At 43.9% G+C, this 22,763-nt stretch overlaps 1 protein-coding gene across 1 annotated transcript in view; it reads right to left on the reverse strand.

Annotated features, from left to right (window-relative positions):
- Window positions 1-22,763, reverse strand: part of PLEKHH1 (pleckstrin homology, MyTH4 and FERM domain containing H1) — an 83,852-nt gene that overhangs the window by 33,444 nt on the left and 27,645 nt on the right. Inside the window, exons 6-18 of the mRNA XM_029911503.1 lie at window positions 19,777-20,789; window positions 16,526-16,604; window positions 15,172-15,263; window positions 14,275-14,425; window positions 13,095-13,234; window positions 11,674-11,784; window positions 8,282-8,368; window positions 7,083-7,244; window positions 5,298-5,378; window positions 4,008-4,187; window positions 3,131-3,239; window positions 1,872-1,984; window positions 127-303 (exon numbers count right to left, since the gene is read on the reverse strand). Coding sequence (XP_029767363.1) covers window positions 127-303; window positions 1,872-1,984; window positions 3,131-3,239; window positions 4,008-4,187; window positions 5,298-5,378; window positions 7,083-7,244; window positions 8,282-8,368; window positions 11,674-11,784; window positions 13,095-13,234; window positions 14,275-14,425; window positions 15,172-15,263; window positions 16,526-16,604; window positions 19,777-20,789 — 2,495 coding nt within the window. The remainder of the gene's footprint in view (window positions 1-126; window positions 304-1,871; window positions 1,985-3,130; window positions 3,240-4,007; window positions 4,188-5,297; window positions 5,379-7,082; window positions 7,245-8,281; window positions 8,369-11,673; window positions 11,785-13,094; window positions 13,235-14,274; window positions 14,426-15,171; window positions 15,264-16,525; window positions 16,605-19,776; window positions 20,790-22,763) is intronic.

A 22,763-nucleotide genomic window follows, 5' to 3' on the forward strand; every position in this document is an offset into this window, starting at 1 on the left:
CAAACCTTGAAGTGTTTAAGGTGACTAGTCTTTTATGGGGACTAGATTTATTGCTAATTATTCAAAATATGGATTAAAAAAAAAAAAAAAAAGCTTGCAGCCTGGAAGTGATCGAGAGAAGCTCACCTGAATGACTGAGTGGTTCTGGGGCTGCCGGCAGCTAGTCTGTTTAACCAGTTGGCAGTAGATTTCATTCTGTAGCTCAGTATGTGTCAGACAGACTTGCAACGCTGTCTGGGCAAGTGACACATGGTAATCAATAGATGGAGCCTCCACAGGGACATTGATGAACAGCTGACAGGACTACAAAAAAGGGAAATTAGCATGTGCAGTAATAATAATACTTCACTTTTTCCCCACAGCACCTTCCAGCTCCACTTTGGCTCAGAGGGGAAATGAATTCTCCAAGGTGTTTCAGTGGCAGAAACAGGGAGAAAACCCAGATCTCCTGACTTCCAAGACTATGCTCTAACCTCTACTAGACCAAGCTTCTCTCATACAAACTTTCTCCCCTTGCCCTATATGTGTCATACGCAGACTGCACCTCAAGTAGCCCATCCTTTGCAGTATGTGCAGAAAGCTACAATCATGCAACATTACACAGCAAGAAAAGCCAGGAACAGAATCCCTGACTTCCAGCCCACTGTTCTAGCCATTAGACTATACTCCCACTCCATCGCTGTTATGACTGGGGTCTAGGTATGATACTAAACACAGGGGAGTTCAGATTACCCCATTATTATAAAAGGCATCTTGGTCTCACTAGTAAATCTGCCAGTGGGCTTCATAGCTTGGCAAACCAAGGGTGCTACAAATTTATGGTAAAATACTCAGAGAAGGTGCCTTTATAAATGATAAAATACTGCAACAGTCAACGGTAATGACCCCAAACGCTACAGTGAGACTAGTGTCAGCTACAGTGTTTCAGACTATTCCTGTACGATACTGTAGGATTCTTTTATAAAGATCTATTATCCCATTTTGTAGAAGGGAAAACAGAGGCACAGAGGTTAAGGAACTTTCCCATTCTCACAGAGCGAGTGAGTGATAGAGCCATGATTAGAATCCATTAGTCCGGAGTCATTCCACTGCTCTAACCCCCAAACACAACTTTCTCTGTGATATCTCTCAGGTCATTGAATGCAGTTGTTTTTAAGAACCTGCTCCACTGCTACCTGCTCCCCTCAGCAAATCTCTATCCCCTAAGCCCATCCTTGCTTTCTAGTCTTAGGGCTTGTCTACACTTAAAATGCTGCAGCTGCGCCACTGTAGTGCTTCAGTGCAGACACTACTTACACAAACAGGAGAGTTTCTGGTAATTCACCTCCCCGAGAGGGTAGCTAGGTCAACAGGAGAATTCTCCTGTTGACCTAGCCCTGTCTACACTGGGGATTAGGCTGGTTTAACTGCGTTGCTCAGGGGTGTGGATTTTTCACACCCCAAAGCGACGTAATTATACCGACCTAATTTCCTAGTGTAGACCAGGCCTTAATGTTGGTATTAATGTTTTCAGGGCCCAAAGCAGAGGCAGAGGGGTGAGTATCAGGTGATGAGTTGCCTGTCCCAGGTACCCTGGCTGGAAGGCACTAGGGAGTCTGACAATAAGTTGTTTCCTCTCTCTCCAGTGCTGCTATTGGAGAAGAAGATAGACAAGTCCTGCAATTCAGAAGCTGGCCCAAGGGTTCTTTGCATAGAATAAAATACCCCTGGTAGACAGACTGGCCCCTTGTATTACAACTGACACATTAGCCCCATCTGTGCCAACAGTAGGGGCAAACAGAGTCGCAGTAAATGTCTTGCACAGAGTTTACCCCTCCCCTAAAATAATTGAGTAGAACATCTAAAATCTTTTATAGTGGTTCTCTAAATACCTTGAAGAGCTTGAGGGCTTCTGTCTGCATCGCCTCTGATGGCAGAGTAGTGAGTGATGTGTGCAGTCCATCCTTACTGTAGCACAGCATGGGGTGTTTCCACAAAGGAGATTCTGAGTGGCAGATGAGGTAAAAACATGCAACCTCAGAAACGTAGCAGTGTAAGTTTGGTACAAGGTGAGAAGGAAAATCCCAGCAAAATCTCCCATGGCAGAGCCCCTTCTGATCCCTACAGAAAAAGAACCTGGCCCAACTAGCAAGCAATTAGGGCAAGCAGCACTACATTGGGCCACGTTAATCCTTAGTGTCACTCTATTGACTCCAGTGAAGCCATGACACTAACAGTGGCCAAGTAGCTATGAATGCCAGCAAGAATGCCAGATGGCTGCAGAGAGCAGCCCTGCAATTTGCCACCAGGCCATCTGAGAGCTTCACACAGGCTGGACTGTGGTGGGAAGCAGCTCAATTTGTTGATGCACGTGAGAGACCGATTCTGTGAAACAGACACACGCTATTGGGATCTTTATCAGTGGAAGCTATTATGGCACATTGATCAAAGCTTAGAGACAGCTGTATGTCTGTATGTGGGTGTTCAGGAGAGAGTATGTGTGTATTCAGGGGTGTGAGAGTTTATGTGTGCGTGTATGCATGCATGTTGGCACAAGTATGCATGGTATGTATACCTCAGAATATGTGCAGGTGGTATGTGTGAACGTGTCTACATGGGAATGAGTGAGTAAATAGGTGTGTATGTATGTGTGAGACAGTATATGCATGTGTGTGGGAGTGAATGTATGTGGCTACGAGTGTGTATGCATATATACATGGGGAGCTGTGTGTGTGTGTGTGTTTGAGAAACAGTATATGTGCATGCAACCATGATACATGGGTAAGTGAAACTCAACGCAAACCATGCCAGGGAGTCAGAGATTCAGACTTTTGTCTCTTAAGTTCTTATTTATGAAGAACATCCCAGCTTTGGATCAACTTTCTGTGCTCAATATTTACTATAGTTTGATCTGCAATGTAAGAGGAGCTGTAGATGCTTTGATAAATTAATTGACAGACTAGGTTTACTGTAGTGCCTGAGTCCTTTGCTGAAGTGCTACTGTATAATTAGAGGTGAAAGGCACCTTATCCCATTACTGATCTATTGAGCCATTCCCTCTTCTCTTCTGTGGCTGGATTCAAACCAGTGACAGAGATAACCATTCCTCACCCTTTCCCACCATGGAAAGACATTTTGGGTTTCTACTTACGTGGGTCTCCCTCTGCATCCAGTAATTTTCCAATTAGCTGTTCATATGCTGTGCCCACCTTGGCACTGATGCTGCCAGCTGCTACTGTCAGATGGTACAGCCATGTATCCTGGGGATAAAGGAGAGAACAGCATGAAAAGAACAGGTGATGCTGGAAACCCAGTGACATTTCACTGTCATCTTTATAGATGACCAGCCATCAAGGTGCCAAAAGCTAAGGGTCACCATTAAAGGTAAATATATTTCTCTCTCTCTCACACACACACACACACACCCTCTTACTCACTCTTCACTCATTTAACTTTTGGCTCACCCAAGTTCCAGTCTGACCAAAGGCCAGCAATGGCTCGCAGGAGGGCTAGCTAAGTGCTTTGGGGCTATCACTGTTCATCAAGTCATAAGGGGTGGAGTAAGTCAGGTTTGGATGGGGCCTCTGAATTTGGAACAGCAGAGCACCACGCTCCAAGGATCCCCCACCCATTGTCTAGGAGTAGTAGTGCACAGTGCATGTATGTCTGTCTCACTGCTGTGTGAACTGTGCCTGATACAAGACAGAGTCCTGCAGGGTTGTCGGTGGAGAGGGACTGAGAAGGTAAGTCTTTCTGAGGTGATGATTTTTGGTGGGGTTTGGAAGTCTTGGTATCCTGAGCCCTCAGCTGCAGAGAGGGCAGCAAAAATGAAAAATAAATAGAAGGGAAAAGAAAATCATTAAAGCAGATTCAAAATCTCAACTCGCCTGTTGGGGTTGAGTTTGGGGGAACTTTTGGGTTGGTTCTTATCTTATCCAAACTGGTTTAACCATCTGTATTTTCCACTCACTGGTGCCAAGTTATACCAGCATCACATATCTCTGCTCTCCAAAGACACCAACTCATACCTTCTCGTGTTTGGTACCAATGAGTAAGTAGGTGGGACTCTGATCCTGCGGGTGAATCACCAGGGTGAAATGGGATGAGAGGAGACCCCCTGCAGTGGCTTCATAATCTTCATCCGAGTCACAGGAACGGTCCACCTCCTCCACCTTTGACTTGCGTATGTGCAAATGCCCCAAAGGACACTGGGAAAAGGAAATGAATTAAAATAAGTATCCTGTCTTTGTGTAGAGAAGATGGAGAAAAAGAAGAAACTGAAACCAGGAAACCCTGGTCAGATTGCTGGGAGTGCTAGAAAATGCAAGAACTAAACTGTAATTCTATGTTCAAATGGTATAAAAGTGATAGTATCATTTTGCATTTCTGTAGCACCTCTCCTCCTTCATGAGCCTAAAGTACTTTACAAACTATGGCCCCAATCCTTCTCCCATTATTATTATTATTGTATTGTACTAGCACTAGAATCCCAGTCAGGAATTAGGGCCCTTATCTCTGGGTGACTGGACCCTTTAAGGAGCAGGGTCCAGTGCACATGGGACTCATCAGCTGCCTCCTAATTGGCTTTAAGTGAAGACACCTGGGCTGTAGGGCAAGGGCAGCACAGGTGAGAACTGTGTGATAGCAGGGTGAGATTCAGAGAAGGGCAGGTGAGAGCCCCCAGGAGAAGCAGAGGAGAGCTGTACAGAGACCCTGTAGGAAGAGCAAAAGGTGAAGAATGTTGTTGATGAGGTTTGGGCAGAGGTGGGCGGAGCCCCTGCTGAGTTACAAGAGAACTTGTACAGAGGCCTTAGGAACAAGGAGAAGGACCAGCCTGATTAAGGGAAGCTGAACATGAAACATGAGAGTGGATGCTGGAGGGTGAGTCCCAGGGTGGGGGTAGGATTCACATGGGTAGGGAGGCCTGGGTGAGTGGAATGCTCCGGGAAGCTCTCCTGCAGCAAGGCTTAGTGGAGGGCTGTAGGAAGCTGAGCTCAGAACAAGGGCTTGACATTCCCTGAGCAGGGGTGGGATTTGCAGGCACAAAGACAAAGGAAGTGAGAGAGAGACAAGTGGAGCGATTTGGGAGACAGCAGGAACATTCTTTGTTAGTTATGTGTCTTTGGTAGTTAGTTATGTGTCTTTAAAGACTATTAATGTATTTGTATTTCTAGTAGGAGGTGTAGACATTTTTGCAGAGTGGGAGTTACTAGTTGGGGCTGAAGTGAGGGAGAGGATGGGATGGTTGGAGTAAGAAAGGATAGTAGGTAAAGGAAGATAGAAGCTACATGAGACATAGCAGAAGGAACACAAAGTACCTTGTCCTCATTATTTCGATAGTAGTAAAAGGTTTTCCCAATCAGTGCGCACCAAACCAACTTAGAGTGACCATGCTTCACCTACAGAAGGACAAAGGAATGAAAGCTTTTAACCTAGGGACTGGATCCTACTGCATTGCCAGCAGTAGTTTTGGGGATTTTTTTCTTTCCATTCAAATCTCTTGTTGGAAGGTTCTCTATACTGGTTATTCTGAGCTAGTGTAAACTATCTTTCATTTGTGATCCCTGCAAAGATGCAGGGAAACATTTTCAAAAGCACCTAAGCCAGTTAGATGCTTTTGAAAATGGAATGTAGGTGCCTAAGTAATTGAGGGTATGTCTAGACTGTACAGAAAAATGTGTGGTGCTGAGTGTGAGACCAGGTCAAATGACTTGGGCTTGAGCTACAGGGCTAAAAATAGCAGGGTAGATGTACTGCTCAAGCTGGAGCCTGGGCTCTGAAACCCAGAGAGGTGGGAGGGTCTTCTGTTTTTAGCCCTGCGGCCTAAGCCCCAGTCAACTGACCCGGGCTCCAAGACTCGGTGCCAGGGGTTTTTCTTTGCAGTGTACACATATCCTGAGATCCTTTTGAAAATTTTACCTGTTGTTATTGTGTTTTGAAATGCAATATACAAAATACATGAATAAAAATGTTGAAATAATGATAAATATTCAACATACCAAAGCAGACCAATGGACTATCTAGTCTAGTGACCTTTTCCCTGTTACACAGGAACAGACCAATGGGCCATGTAGTCTGGTGACCTATCTCCTATGGTTCTCAACCAGGGGTACATGTACTCTTGGGGGTACGCAGAGGTCTTCCAGAGGGTACATCAACTCATCTAGATATTTGCTTAGTTTTACAACAGGCTAAATAAAAAGTACTAGCAAAGTCAGTACAAACTAAAAGTTCATGCAGACAATGACTTGTTTATATTGCTCTATATACTATACACTGAAATGTTAGTAAAATATTTATATTATATGGTAAAAATGAGAAAGTAAACAATTTTTCAGTAATAATGTGCTATGACCCTTTATATTTTTATATCTGAGTTTGTAAGCAAGTAGTTTTTAAGTGAGATGAAACTTGAGGGTATGCAAGACAAATCAGACCTCTGAAAGGGGTATAGTAGTCTGGAAAGGTTGAGAGCCACTGCCCTGAGCAAACTACAGACCAGCCAGACTTTAGTCTTCACTTGGACATTGGCCAGTGCAGCATGAAGGAGCCCCATAATGCATCTTGTGCAACACTGTTCTATGGGGAGAATAAAAAATTCTTTCCTGACTCCAAGTAGTGATCATTTTTTGTCCTGAAGAATGAGAATCCATAGTGCCTGGAAGTGTATCCTGACTAAAATAACTGCCGATGCTATTCTTATATGAATAAGTGTCCAATCCATTTGAAACCTTCCTAGATAATTTTCTTGATAATATCCTATAGCAGCAAGTTCCATACGTTAATTATATGTGACATTATAAAAGCATTTACTTTAATTGCTGTAAAATATTTTGCATTGTTCTTGCACTGTACTATTGGAGAGGGTCAATGTGTCCTGATAGGGTGCTCTATTCCATTCTTCAATGTATATAATTATCATATCCTCTTTCCCTGATCTTTTGAACTTCAGGAATCCACCTCTGCCTCTCTGTAACCCCCAAGTTTCCAGGGAGAATTAAAACACACACTTCTTGCAGGCCCTCGGTATATAAACCCAGAGGGCTGTTGTCTGTGAGGCCATTGGGTGTGGAGGGAGACTGACTGGGGTAGAGCCACCTTACCTTGGTGAGCCAGCCTTTCACAGTGGGTTTGGCATCATTCTGAGGGACAGCAGCAGAGCTGGTCACCTGCACCTTGAGAACACTCTGCAGAACACGGATCCATTCTTCCAGGATGTTGGGAGAGTCTGCTGTCAGGAAGTAGATCCTCTTTTCAGTGATGAGCTGGAGGGAAAGGAGGCAAGGAAATGTCACAGTCTGATCACGTGTGATCTCTCCTTCAGATGTGGAGTCATATGGTCATATGGGTATTTTTATAAGAGTAGAGGAGTTAACCCTTATGTCCTTGGCCAAATTCAAACTCAAATAGTTACATGCTACATCTGTAAATTCCCCCCATATTTTTGCTGGATACTAGATTCTTCTTCATTTCCTCTCTTGTTCTGCAATGTTGCTTAGGTCTATTAAGTAGCTGCTATATGTCACTATAGAGGTGGTTGCATTTTAGTGGTGGGTGAAGTACTGTCTATTTCTTTATTTATACATCCATATTTATAGCCTATTTTTGCCCTCTGCCCTCAATAGCTTCCAAAGTGCTTTGGAGTCCTTTGAAAGGAAAGCTGTTTCATGAATACAAGATATTACCATTAACTCTCAGTTAACTTCAGTGCGAGAAGGGCAGAAGGGAGCTCACTCTATGCCAGTCCCACTCAGAATGCAAGGGAGGCTTTAATATCTCATCTCCTTTACAAAGAAGTCCCCTGACATTGATGCCTTGCCCTAGGACAAGTAGGGCTAGTGATGGGCCAATTTCAAATGGTTTGGAGACTCAGTTTCGAGATGCACCCAAAATTGTAGATGTTTCTCCAAAGCTTATGAGAATGGTCTCGCCGAGAAGATTCCTGGTACCACTGCTTTTGGTTGGGCCAGAAGCAGCACAATAACAGTCTCTCTCACAAAGGCTCAACCTTTCTTAAGAACGTGCTGGCTGCACAGAGGGAAATGCAGAGGGGAGAAAGTTATCTGAACTTCTTTAAACATCAGAAAGCTGGGTTTAGGTTGCATTTCGGACCTTTGCTCATTTTTATACAAAACTGACTGCCTCCCCAAGCTGAAACACAAGGCAAATAAAAGCCAGGAAAGTCAATACACATCTGTCATGACCAAGTACACCATCCAGACTGAAGTAACTCCTCTCCCACTCAGCCCTGTTTACATCCTTGAGCATGTGGTTATGTGCAAGGTCAAAAGGCAATTCTCACCTGAAACGTCTGGGACCCTTCACCCCGAATGATCTGGCAAGAAGAATTCAGCTCAACCTGCCCCTGAGGCTTGCGGATAACATCGCTCTGTGGAGAAGAAGGCAACAATCTCAAAAGGATCAGCACTAGCTTCACCAGCCAGCTAGAAGTATGGAGTATGAGACATCACACCTGGATGCATTTTAGGCAACATGTGGCTGCCACCCTAGGGACAGACTGAGAGGTGCCTCCTCCACCAGGCTAATGAGAACTTAGCTCCCAGGGATGGAAGTACAGCACACCCATGCCCATAGGCACCACCAATATGAGATATCCCCACACTATGCTAATCAGGAATGTGCAGAGACGGAAGAGCAGGATGCTTTTTATTTAAAACTATTTCTCTGTTTAGGAAGTTTTAACAGATTTTAGAAATCTGTAAATGTCAGAACCAATACAACAATCATTACAACAGTGAACTTTTGTTTAGAGAAACATTATACGGTAATAGCAATCAGATCTCTCTTTTTAACGGGGTGTTAACATGTTACAGAGTGAGCATCTTCACACTATCCATGACATGTTCTTTTAGTGTTTTGTTTTGGCTTTTTAAAAAAAAATTTTTGAGTGAAATCTCTGATTACATGCATTTAACAGACCAGGTAAGTCTATCAGATGTTAATATTCAAAAAAATTGGAAAGGTGTGCTGGGTTTTTGGTGTTTTTGGCAGGTGAATGTACTTTGTCTGAATATTGAATAAATGGCTGTCTGTTTTGCTGGGTACGTAATTGGTGCATTAAATTTTCCATAACAACTCCCATATTTTTTTTGAAAAATTCCACCAGAGTTGAACTATTTTTCTTCCCCAATGAGCGGCTATCAGTAGCAGAGCAGCTACTAGCTGATGAGAGACTAATTCTTAATTTCCTTTTGTGTGATCATTTCCACTAGGAAGCCCCCAGGAGGATTACCAAAAGTGAATCAATGAGTGATCTGCAGGGCTGGCCTTTATGCCATCTTTAGGATTTCTTATACTGTGCACTTTCAAGGGTACATTCTTACACAGGTATGGAAATCCATGTAAGACTAACAAACTAATTGCCCTTTGGCTGACTGGTGTACAAGTGCATACTTTAGTAGCAATATTGATAGGCACCAGTTAACCTTGACTGGCTGGTGCTTCTTAGTCATAAAACTGCATAATTTCCTTTTTTACCTTTAAAGCAGATGTTATTTGAGCCAAATGGGTATCCTTCAGAAAATGGAAACCCAGCCCAAGTTAAGTCTATAGAAAAGAAAATGAAATAATGGTAGGTAAAATGTAAGATAGAAGTTAGGAGTGCAAAGTGGGAATTGAAGAGTAAATAGCCAAAAACATAGAAACAAATAATGACATTTTTTTTTAATAGAAGTAGGAAGTCTGTGAGGGAACTGTTGAACCTGATAGACTACCAGAGAGTAAAGAGAAAATTTAAGGAGAATAAGGACATTGCAGAGAAGCTAAGTAATTTCCTTGCTGCAGAGACATTCCTCAGACCTACTTTTTTGATGTGTTTAAGATGAGGTGCTGGAACAAAGTGATAAATTTAAGAACAACAAGTCGTTAGGTGCAGATGAGATTGATTCAGGAGTTCTGAAGAAATTTAAGAATGAACTGGGTGAGCTGCTAATAAAGTTATGCACTCTCTCATCAAAATAAGTTCTTTGACAGAGGACTGGAGGATAGCAAATATTATATCTATCTTAACAAAGGCACTAGGAATAGGTCTGGGAATTACAAGAGAGTAAGACTTACTTGAGTACCAGAAAAAATGGTTGAACAGTATTTAAAAAACAGAATTATTAATACTTTGAAAAATGTGATATGTTAGAGAGTAATTAGCATCGCTGCTGTAAAGGAAGAGCGACCCAATTTTCCTAGCTTTTTGAACAGCTTCACAAAATAGTGGATAAAAGAGAGAACATTTGCTCGATGTGTAGCAGATGTCAAAAAGAAAAAAGATGCATAAGGAAAGGAATAGAAAAGAACACTGAAAGTATTGTAATGCCATTACAGAATTCAATTGTGTACCCTCACCTGGAATAATGCATTTAGTTCTGGTCACGCTATCTCCAGAAATGTGAGGACAGGTCAGAGATGAGTAACAAAAATTATTAGGGGCCTAGGTAGGCTTCTGTGTGAGGAGAAAATAAAAAGACTGCAACTGTTTAGAGAACAGATGTAAAGAATGAATGATATGGTGATGGTGAATTGGGTGTTCCTGTTTACACTTCTTTGAATATCTCTTTTTACATTAACTTTTTACACTAACAAATTTAAAATTAACAAAAGGAAACCTATTTTTTTACCCACTGCATCTGTGGAACTCACTGCCACTAAATAGTGAGATGTCAAAAGTTTGTAAGATTTTTAAAAGAATGAGGGCTTATGGATAATGAAAACATTTAAAAATTACCATAGGTAGGATTTAAAAAAAAAATATTAAAACCCACTCATATTTCAGGTCATAAGCCAGCCACAAACTGATGGGAGTGAGGAAGAAATATCCCCTAGGAAGGGATAAATGTCCACTGTAGAATTTCTTGTGCACACACATACACCCCACCCTGTGATGCATCTCATGTTGGCCACTTTTGTAGCTAGGATACTGGACTAGAAGGTCCTGTTAGCTGATGTGGCAATGCCTACATTCCAAGGAAATCATACGAAAGAAAATGTTAACGTTACACAGTTAAAACTCAGGACATATGAAAATTAAACTGGCAACACAATACAGCTCCTTGTGTGTATATATTGTAGTACTCTTTAAATGATCACATACCACTAGGTGGAAAAAAATGGTAGGCTATTGTATTATTTGAGAAACAGTATGGGACTGAATCGTATGTTTGTACAAGGGGAAGAGTTAAGAGTCTGTGGTCAGTCCTAATTTTCTAACTTCTTCACATCTGAGTGCCTACCTGCATGCCCTTAATGTTGCACTAGCATTTATTTTTGCATTTGCTTTCATATTACAGTAAGATCAATGTGAGGATAAACACTTTTTTTCTTTCAGTGGTCTGTGTGTTGTCAGTCAACAAGTTTCAAGCCAGTTCCTAGTGGATACGTTGTTACTTCACAAAAACCACCATTACACACGGCGCCTCTGTCTGATCAGAGAAACCAATGACTGAATGGAGACTCCCCTCATCCTTGGGGTCGTACCCAGGGTTGGGGTGAGGCACATTTGCAGGGTAGTGGGGGGCAAGTCTGCACTGCAGCTGCCCATGTGGTCTCTGTTATGTGAATAAACAGAGGATTTCAGTTGCCAGAGCTATCCATGTGGCACCTTTCACCGGTTAATGAAACTAACTCAGACTTCAAACGGCCTTTCCCCTGTGTCTGGCACTGGTGTGTTTGCTTCTCACTCACCGGAGACTTGTAGTACATGATTTGTCCATTTCTCAGAACAAACCAACGTCTCTTCCATGTCTTCACCTGGCTGCCCATTTTCAGCAAATAGCCTGATTTCTCCATGGGCTCCTAGAGAATAAAGGATAGGTGGATTATCCTGAGCCCAAGATGAAAGCAACTGAGAAGTGCCCACACCAAGGGCTGCCACCTGCCAGATCTCCAGCATCCCCCATCTTCTCTCCAGCTCAGATTGTCAGATGTCAGGGCCCACATCACTGCATAACTTTGAGAATCTGCTACTGCTCATGTATGTGTAAGTACTATGGTGGATGTGTGGGGCAGTGAAGAAGATATCAGAAGGCAGGACTGGTCATGCTTTCACAGATTGCCTGAATCATTGAAAATTATTATTTCCCCATACAACGTGCTAAGCACTCTTCAAACATAAATGAAGTAAGGGTAAGCTCTAGGCAGCAGTAAGTCGCAAGCCTCTTGCATATATACTCCTTTACTTTCAAGAATAAGAGAATAAAAAAATGGGTGGAGGGGTGGGTAAATAATGGATTCACATGAGAAATTCATTGATTTTTAAGGCCACTATGATCATCTAGTGTGGCCTCCTGAATAACACAGGCTATAGAGTGTGACTAAGTGGTCCCTGCGTGAAGTCTATAATTTGTGGCTGAGGTGGGGAGATGGGAGGTTAAACAAAATACATCTCATGCCACTGAGCTATGTGCTTCACCCTTTGTCCTTACCTTGCTGCTAGGCAGGAGTAATGTGGTGGCTGCAAAGGAGCATTCTCATTGATGCAGCACGTTGTAGCTGTGCTTGCAGAAGCAAGCCCATACCAGCAATGATAAAATAACACTGGGTATTTATGGAACGCTTTTCATTTGGTAATCTCAAAGCTCTTTACAGAGATGTGCAATTATCTTTACTCCCATTTTATAGAGGAGGAAACTGAGGCACAGAGCGGTTAAGCAACTTGCTTGATATCACACAATCAATCAGTGGCCGAGTTGGCAATAAAACTTGGGTCTTGTGACTCCTGCTTTGTTGCTCTAATCACTAGATCAAAATGCCTCCCATGTTTCCAAATGAAGAACTTTTTGTTTCTATACAAATGGGTGAGGTCACAACCATCACCTAAAGAAGAGTGGGATGTGCAGAAAAGTGGTATGGATAATCAAACTTCATGCTGATGGCCCCGGGGTCAGGAAGGACTATATTGCCAGTGCTCAGCACTACACAGTTGGCCAAGTACATTATGGGGGTTCCTATGAAGTATCAGGCAGTGGCTGATGACAGAGACAAGCTGGATCAACAGTCTGGTTTGGCATGGCAGATCCTTCATACTGTAGCTTTGCCACTCCCCTTTCAGGGTCAGTGCTGTGTCCATATCCCAGAATTGATGTCCAAGGGGGCATAAAACTTACACTGCAGACTCCACCATCAGTGGAATAGGAAGATGTCCGCTGCAGCTTGTGCTCTGGCTCTGAATAGTCACCATCCAGGGAGTAGGCATCAGGAGGAATGGCATAATCACTCTCTGAGCTCAGCGAGGACATAGAGACACCTGCCAGGAATTAAGGGACAATGGGAATTCTATGTGCTCAGGATCTGTGTGAGATCTGTAACTTGCACCCTGAGCCTGCGCTGTCTGAAAAAGCCTCCAGTTCAACCCCAAAGCTACTTGGCTCAAGGTGAGCAAATCAATTAGATATTGTTCCAAATCTTGGACATCCAAATCCCACCACCCAGGCCTGTGAACCCATTCTTCTGTAAACACGAGAATGGGAAGGAATTCTATAATGTAATGAATTCAGGGCTGCCTAAACACAGGCAAGATACTCACTATCCAAACTACACATGAGAATTTTAACTAATAGAGCTCAAGAACCCCTGCTGTCAAACCACAAGCCTCTACCACTTGAACTAAAGGAGAACCCTGATCATCTGTTACTAATAGTACAGCTTCACTTTCTGTAATCCTTCTGCCTCTAGATGCCAGTGGCACACAGACACATTAGCCAGTACAGCACGAGAAGAGACCATTTTAAACCACGTACAGCATGAGAAGAGACAATTTTAAACCATATACACAGAATTCAGGTTTATTGTTCGCCACCTGCAATGACAGTGCTGCTTTTTGGAAAGTTAGATTGGATCCATACGTCAGTTCTCATTCTCATGTTTTTCACCTTCACTTATACTGATCAGGATGCAATTTATCTGATGCTCCAAAGGCAGGAAATAATTGTGCACCTTTTTAAGTGCCATTTGGCTTCTGGTGCAGAATTTAACAGCTGTGACAGAGCTAACAGGAGCCAACAAGAAGTTGATTGACATGAGTTGGCACTAGCATGCCTAACAGATGGCCTGGAAAGAAAAAGGTGTTTCTTTTAGCATACAACTAATGTGTAAAAGCTCATGATTCCAAGGATCTATGTGTCACAATCATTTGGCTGTAACAATCAAATGGAGAGATCCCCAAACTGGTCCTGGTGTCAGAGTTCCACCGTAGACTAAGAACTATTCTAGAAGACTGGTTTCTACTGAGCAATGGTTGGCAGCCCAAGTCTGCCTGCTCTCCCCAATTTACTGGGTTCGCCTTACCTCGTTTCACAGCACGAGGGCTTCCTGGCATGCTGGTCTTTCTGATCTCAGATCCACCATTGGAGGTCCTGAAGCTGGCATGGGAGCTGCAGTCATCATCAGAGCCTGAGGACTCATCTAAGAAAGGAACGTTGCTGATCTGGGTGGCTTTCTGGAAAACAAGTCTTCAAGATCAGAATGCGAGGAAGGAAGATCTCCAGTACAGACACATGCTACAATTCATAAAGAGACAGCACAAACAGAACAGGGCCAGTCTTATTTCTTCAAAGCTACCCAGGCCCTCTCACCCCACTCACCATCATGCTGAGGTTTTCAACTCACATTCCTCTTTCTCCAGGGACTCTCCAGGCCATGTTCCCCTCCAGGTCCCATATTCCTGAGTCTCCCCAGATTCTGTTTTCCTAGGGCTTCACAAACCCAATCTTTCCCCTTGGGCTCCCAAAATCCATCTTCTATTTCATTCTCATTCACCCTCCGGCCTCCATCCTCCAAGACCTCACTAGTCTCCACCATACCCATCATCCTGAAGCTTCCCAAGAACTGCCTGGTCTAAAACATATACCAGGGTTCTGTCCTCCCTGAATGGGGATCTGTAGCTTCAGTGGACTGAACCTTTGTAAATTTCACTTTATGCAAATTTGATGATGTATTCAGGGACTTAGCAAGTTGCCAATATTGCCCTCAGTTTGGCAAAGATAAAATAGTTTTAAATATATCTATTACTACCCTGTGTGTATGTGGCATCTGCTACTCCACTGCAGCCTGTCAGTCTGCAGGGCTCCCTGGCATTCTCAAGCCCTCTTGTCTGCTCAGTGTTGTCCCTTTCTACTCTCAAGATGGTGGCAATTCTCCCCATTCTTTCCTTAACACAAAAGGTGAAGTATAGTAATCCCTTACCCCCTTCAGCGTAGTGTAGACTGGAACCGTGACATTTCTGTAGATAAGGCAAGTGAATGGCCCAGAAGCTGAATATGATGGAAAATTCGAAACTAGAAAATTTAGAGAGAGAACAAAGACTGGTGAAAAAACAGCAGGTTTTACTGGAGGGAAGTAGATGTGAAGGCACAATGTAGCAATAGGGAACCTCAACAAGACGAACTAGTGAGAAGGAGGTAGATCTGGAAGACTTGATCTTGCAAAGATTGTGGGGATTACTAATTTTGGAATGTTCTCGAAGGTGACTGCACTTCCTCTTCCACTGTGCCTATAGGACACCTCACCCACCCTTGCATTCCTCCCAGGGTGATGGCAGCCAGGCACAGTGAACCACATAGTGAGAGGCAGAACCAGGAGATTTTAGCATTCTGGTGGAGAAGTGCATGACCAACCATGACTTAACTGAACTAGGGTGAGACTGTTTGGCCATCTTACTAATAGAGAACACAAGAAAGGTATTCCATTGCTCCCCACTTTGTGGGCCCAGGGCTAGCCTTAGATCTATTTAATCCCTGTAGCTACATAGGGTCAACTTACCAAGGTTCACACACATACCACAGAGATGCCAGCCAGAGCACTATGCCCAAGGAAGTCAGTGCCAGAGGACCATGCCAAATATTTAATTCCCTAACTGCCTTCCCCATCTTCATTTTGGAAGGTTCCATGCCTAGCTTCCTGTGCCATTTTGGTAGGTCACCAAAGGTTGTGGGAGCTCAGAAATAGGTGGAAGATGATGGTGGGTTCACTACAGCCTGAGAGCAGATCACAGGCAGGCAACAGCAGGATATGCAGAGAAGTGTCTTGTCATAAGTGCGGAAAGAGGTAAATTGCGCCCCCCCTCTTCCCCTAGAAGTTACTTAACACAGAGGCCAAAAAAAAACCCAAGGATTGGTCCTTCAGGGTATTTCTGTGCTGCAACTGAGGGCAAGCCTTCCAGCCCAGGTCCACAGACTCATGCTAGCATGGTTCATGCTAGCGTGCTAAAAATAGCAGTGTCAACATTGCTTTGACATTGCAGCTCTCACTCCCTCCCCCAGGCTCGAGAGCCCGAGCAACATCTACATAGTTATTTTTAGTGCACTAAATCAAACGCTGCTTAGCACAAATATGTGGACCTGGACTGGGAGGCTCACTCTAAGATGCAGTGTAGGCATACCCATCTAGGCCCAGATATCTTCCTCAACCTGGCTGACAGCCAGGGTGAGATCTGATTTGAAAACAGGCAAGAAAAGGAGAAAACATGAACAGCCAGAGGCTAATGTCTTACAACCTCAGCCTAAGCTCTCTCTCTGGATGGATCTTATCTCAAACTTACTCCAGCTGGGAGAGTCAGTCCCGAGGGCCACCTCCGATAGTCTCATGCCAGACTTGGCTACTGCATAGATCCGACTCTCCTGGAACAATAGCATTGCATAGGGTGATGGTCAGAAAAAGCACCAGAATATAACAATCAAATTGTAAGTCAACTGAACTATTTCACTTGTTCAGATTTAATGGCCTCACATTCCTTTCTGTCCTGACTGGCAGCCGCATCCATGAAGGAAAGAATCTCTAAGGAGAAACTGATCCATCCCACTGCATGGGGGAAGGGAGCTGTAGTGGTGATATCCAGTCCCACCCCCTGAATCACAGCTGAATTGCTGGTAGTGCTACAGAGATCATATCCTCAAGCTGGTACATCTACACTCAATCATCAATTTAAATAATAATTTAGAAATGCTGGTTTCATTGCTATGAACACTGCATTAAAATGTACTAAAAAAAAGGTCTAAAGTGAACATCTGTGAAAGATTCCCATTCTTTGCCAAGGGAATGGAGGCAATAGCTGGAATTATTTGAACAAGCCTTGTCCTGAGTTACCATAACATATGGCATTTCCTCTCTAAAGATTTCAAAGAGCTTCACAAATGACACAAATTCCACAGGAAAAAAATCTGACACTAATGCAACATTAAGATTGAGAAATCAAGCAGTCAAAAGTGGGCAAACACAGAGTTAAGATTGGAAGAAAATCCTTAATTCTGCATCCTCGTGCTTATTCCTTAAAAACGCTATCGCCATATAATTAAACATGGTCAAATAATATATAATATTACACATAAAAAACTACATGAAAATAGCATTAAGGCTGGAAAATCAAGCACACAAAATTTAGAATATGCCAATATTCAGGTTAACCATATGCATGATAATACAGTCTTTAATTACATGAGCACACACACTTTTTTCCATAGGATCCCTGCCTCATTCAGTGCACAAGCACGAACAGTACTCATTGAATGAGTAACTGTTCAATAGTTTGGTTTCTCCTCATTGTTCACTGGGTGGCCCCATGTCTTATTTAATACACCCAGTTCAAATCTGGCTCTGAAGACAATTATTAAATTCCTTATGGAAATTCTATGGCATTCATCACTACAGTATCTGAGATTTTCACAAATGTTAATTAATTTATCTTCACAACATCCTTGTGAGATGAGTGGGTGGTTTTATCCCCAGGTAGGAAACTGAGGCACAGAGAGATCAAGGTCAAAAGTGTCCACTAATTTTGGGTGCCCCACTTGAGACACTTAGGACCTGATTTTTTCAGCGAGCTTAGCATTACACAGCACTTTATATGTTCAAAGCACAGCTCCCATTGACTTCAGTTGCAGCTGTTAGTGCTGAGCATTTTAGCAAATCAGACCCCAGGGCACCCAACTCAAGCTGGGCACCCAGAAAATGAGGAATGCACAGTTAGTGACCACCTGTGAAAAGTTAGGTTTAAGTCAGTGGTGCCCAAACTTCTCCTGTCACGCCCACCCTTACTAATAATGCAATCTGTCCGCATGCCCCCTCCATTCCTGCACAGTTGGCTAAGCAGAGGAGCTTGGGCTGAAGGCAGAGCTAGGGCTAGAGACAGTGCTGGCCAGGGTGTGAACAGAGAATGAGGGCAGAGCTGGGCTGGGGGCAGAGCGGAGCTGCGGATGGGGCTGGAGCAGAGGGGTGCAGTTAGGGTGACCAGATGTCCCGATTTTATAGGCACAGTCCCAATTTTGGGGGCTTTTTCTTATACAGGCACCTATTACCCCCACCTCCTGTCCCGATTTTTCACACTTGCTATCTGGTCATCCTAGGTGGAGCAGAGCTGCAGCTGGGACTGGACTGGGGACAAAGCAGGGCTGGGGGCACTTCCTCCCTGTTCCCCATGGGGGCTGGCCTGCCCCCCCCCCAAGTTCCACCCCCCTGAATGTTCCTCCATGCCCCGCTCCCAACGGGACCACACTCCAGTTTGGGGACCACTTTTTTAAGTGACTCGACTAGCATCACACAGGAACTCTGTGGCAGAGGCAGAGATAAAACCCATTTCTCCAGGGCAGCATTCAACAGCCTTAACCATGAGACCGTCCTTTCTCCTCCTGCAATCCCCTGCCTCATTCGCCACACACCTCCCAAATTCTGAAACAAGTCAGGCAGGAGTCCTACAGACAACAGCCTCCTTCACAATACAACCCTGATTCATCTGCACAGAAGGCTCATCCTATGCACTGAATAAAGGAGGGATCCTGTGAAAAAAATTGTATGTGATCATGTAATTAAAGGCTATGTCTGTACTACGAGCTGGGGGTGTGATTACCAGCGCGCATACACATCCTCATGGTAGCTCAATGAGAGCTAGTGCGAGTTGTGCACACGAGCTGGGAATTACATCCTTCACTCATAATATAGATGTAGCTGACTGTATCATAAAGCACATGCACAAGGGGGCCAAATTAAGGTTGCACAGGCAACCTTAATTCTGACATTTCCTAACTTTTGAGGGCTTAACTTTCCAACCTTAAAAATGTTCTTTTAATGTAGTTTGTGTGTGTCATTTCCTGGGTTTTTAAAAAACAAACTAAATAAACAGCCAGATGGTTCCTCAGCAGGGTTGGAACATTTAGATCCCCCAAACAGACATCTGCCACTCAAACTAATGGAGTAACTGGTAGTAATAGTTGTAGGCTGTTATCTTCTATGTGGGCTGGACACTAGAGGGGGACGAGACATATGCTTTGCCAGTGGCACACTTTACTTTTGGTGATAGCAGAATAATGTTGAGACTTTGGAATATGGAGTTCCTTTTCAGATTCTGGAGGGAAGCATTCTCTAGTGGTGACAGATCCTTCTGACCCTGTCTCCTACAACAGTCTGTCCTAGTGCTATTTCTCCCCTTCCCGCCTATCTGGCTTGTAATTTCACATGGGGACAGAAGAACCTTCAACTGTAGATTTGCATTTCTTGACTTTTGAGTTTGAACTCTCAAGATTAATATTTCTTTGGTGGGAATTTTTTCCAGAGAATCTTTTGCTTTTGTTTTTTTAAAGAAAATAAAAGTTTCCAATGTGAACAGTATGTTCCAATATCTAGAACTATTTGGCTTGATAAAGATGGCTGCCTTCATAAGTTAACTAAGGTTGCCAGAAGCCAAACAGCCCAGATAAAGGTCACTATAAGCCTTCACCTAGGCAACCCAAGCCCGACCATTATTGACAGAGGCACCCAAGTACTGATGAAAGTATATGTAGTGCTACCTGCGTTTCTTACCCAGGATGGGAATCTGTGCAGTGGTGGAGTAGGAGGTTTGCCTCCTGGGTCTAGTGGTCCAGCTTCAGAATTCCCAGCTTCATTTTTGCCTGAACCAGGATGCTGATCAATCTCCACACCCATCCCAGCCTCTTCCCCCACTGGGCATCTGTCTGTCTCCATCTTCTCTGGCAGCTCATCATCATCAATGTCTGTCTCCTCCACTTGTGCAGGACAGAGTGTTGAGGTTGTTATGGGCTGGAAGGTGCCAACCTCTATGCTCATTACATGATGGAAGCGATCAGCACCTGGCTGGGGTTGGCTGTAATGTCTCTTTGCTAGCTGGATACTGTCTCTTGGGGTGCTGGGTGTCCGGATTTTTGGGAGAGTCAGACTATTGCCTAGTCCACATTCCCTCCCTGGAAAGCTTGGCTGTGTTGAAGTAACGGATGATGGCAAATCCAGTGTTGGCTCTGCAGTTGGGAGACAGCCATCAGGGGTACTCATCATCTCCCCGGAGGAAGAGGAGTCCAGCCTGTGGGAGCGGAACTTGGCACTCAGCTCATCTGAAGAGTTTCCCAGCTCTGATGCCATCTGATCTGAGGTGCTAAGAGAGTTCTGGTTTCTCCCCAAGGAAGACTGGAAAGCCAGGGCTTCAAGGACACTTGTGGACTCAACGGCGAGGTCCAGTAGTGTGGGATCAGGGCTCCCTGAGCTAGTGTCAGAGATTACAGTAGGGAACGTATCTTTCTCTGAAGAGGGCTTCCAGTTCGATGGGTCAGGGATGACCCTGAGCATGTTCTGTGAGGGCAATGATTTATTGTCTTCTTCTGCAATGGAGGCTTCATCAACAAGGATCATACCTGGTGTAGGGGGAACACCTTTAGCAGCTCTTCCCAGACACTCCTGTTTGACACCCAGCCCAAGGAGCACGGACTTCTGGTCTGGTTTCTCAAGCAAGGGTGACAATAGCATTCTGGGCACCAAAGGGTTATAGCTCCAAAGAGATTCAATAGGAGGGATGGTTGTTAAATCTAAAAAGAGAGAAGAAGGATGGTTAGGGCATTTAAATGTTTTTTGTCCAAAGTGTTGCTTGTTAGGACGAGTTCCTGTCAGATGTATTTCAGCCACATGGTATGTTTACACTGCATGTGGGAGCAAACCTCCCAGCGCAGGTCCACAGACCTACATTAGCAGGGCTAGCATTAGCATACTAAAACCAGTGCTTAATTTGTGCCATGGCTTAGCCCCAGCACCTGTGGGCTTACCACATCAGTTATTAAATTTAAAAAATTGCTTGAGACCCAGGACCTAATTGCTTGAGCCCCAGCACCTCTTTCATTACAAATTAAGCACTGACTAAAAATAAGATTGGCAGAGGCCCTGGAGGTTTTTCGCCTTCCTCCGCAGCATGGGGCAGGGGTCGCTTGCTGGAGGATTCTCTGCGACTTGAAGTCTTTAAATCATGATTTGGGGACTTCAACAGCTGAGTCAAGGGAGAGAATTATTCCAGGAGTGGGTGGGTCAGCTTTTGTGGCCTGCATCATGCGGGAGGTCAGACTAGATGATCATAATGGTCCCTTCTGACCTTAAAGTCTATGAGTCTATAACTGTAGATATTGTGGCTCGGGCTCTCAAGTCGGGGGGTGGAGAAAGTAGGCTTGAGCGCCTGAGCTGCAGCCCAAATCACAACGTCAAAGCAATATCTACACAGATATTTTTAGCACAGTAGCATGAACCCTGCAAACATAAGCCTGTGGACCCAGGCTGGGAGGCTCACTCCCAGATGCAGTGTAGACATATTCCTTGGAACAGACCAATGGTCCAGCTATAATAGTGTCCTTTTTCTGACAGCAGCCAATACCCTGTGGATCAGAGGGAAGAGAAATGCCCCCAGTAACTTATATACCCATGCAACATTATGTCACTGGTGAGCTAATGGGCCAGAACCTCAGCTGGTGTAAATCAGTATAGCCCCTGTGATTTCAGTGGAGCTACACTACATTAAACTAGAAGAGTATCTGGCTTGATTTCCTTCTATCCCCATCTGGTGATCAGTGGATGCCCTGAAGCATGAAGATTTGAGAGCCTTTGTAACTATTACCACCAGCTAAAGATGCTACCTTCATTCATATGAATGTCTAAATTCCTTTAAAATCTTTCTAAGCTGTTTTCCCCAATAATATCCATGGTATCAAATCTCTTAAATGTATAATATGGTTTGTTCATAAGAATTTCCTTTTTCATTTTTTTTTTTTTCATTCCAAGTGTTGTTATGTTACAGGATGGGATAAACAGGAATGCCTGGTTGGCCTTCCGAATTTCCTTTATTTAATGTCTATATAATACCTCTGCTCTGTCACTTCTTTCTCTTCTCTTCCATATTGCGTAATCTTAGAGACTATCTGAACTCTATACATACCTTCTAATGGCGTCAGTGAGGGTGTGGAGAAGGATGGCGTACCCAAGCTCAACTAACAGGAGGTTTGGTCTACAAACCCCCCTAAGTCAGGGATTCCATGGGGAGGCCATGGACCTCCTCAATGCCTCATGCCTTTATGGGAACATCATGGGAGCACACAATCAAGCAACTACCCAGTAGTCACTGACCCTGATCCTACCTTCTGGAGATGCAGTGAGTTTTAGACTATGAAGGGGCACTATGACTAGGTTAATTGTGAAAAAATAATAATACTTTGTATTTATATAGAGCTTGTCAGCCAAATTAATACCCCAAAATGCTTTACAAAACTGGAGAAATAAGCAAATATATGCCCCAAGGTCACACAGCAAGTCTGTGGTGGGAACTGAACACAGGGCACTTGTCTCTCAGCACTGCGCTTAGGTCATTAGCTCATAGCTACTCTAATGGCAGGACTCATATTAACTTTTCACTGAATAACTGTGGAGCTGGTGAGGGAATAGCACCTCAGAGGGCAGCCATGTCTCCATCCTGATCCCTCCCCTAGGTATAGGGCCTGATCTGAACAATGCCTTTATGTGAGTTT

The sequence above is a fragment of the Terrapene carolina genome, unplaced genomic scaffold (assembly GCF_002925995.2).
Source record: "Terrapene carolina triunguis isolate 2854851 unplaced genomic scaffold, T_m_triunguis-2.0 Scaffold96, whole genome shotgun sequence".
Classification (NCBI taxonomy): Eukaryota; Metazoa; Chordata; order Testudines; family Emydidae; genus Terrapene; species Terrapene triunguis.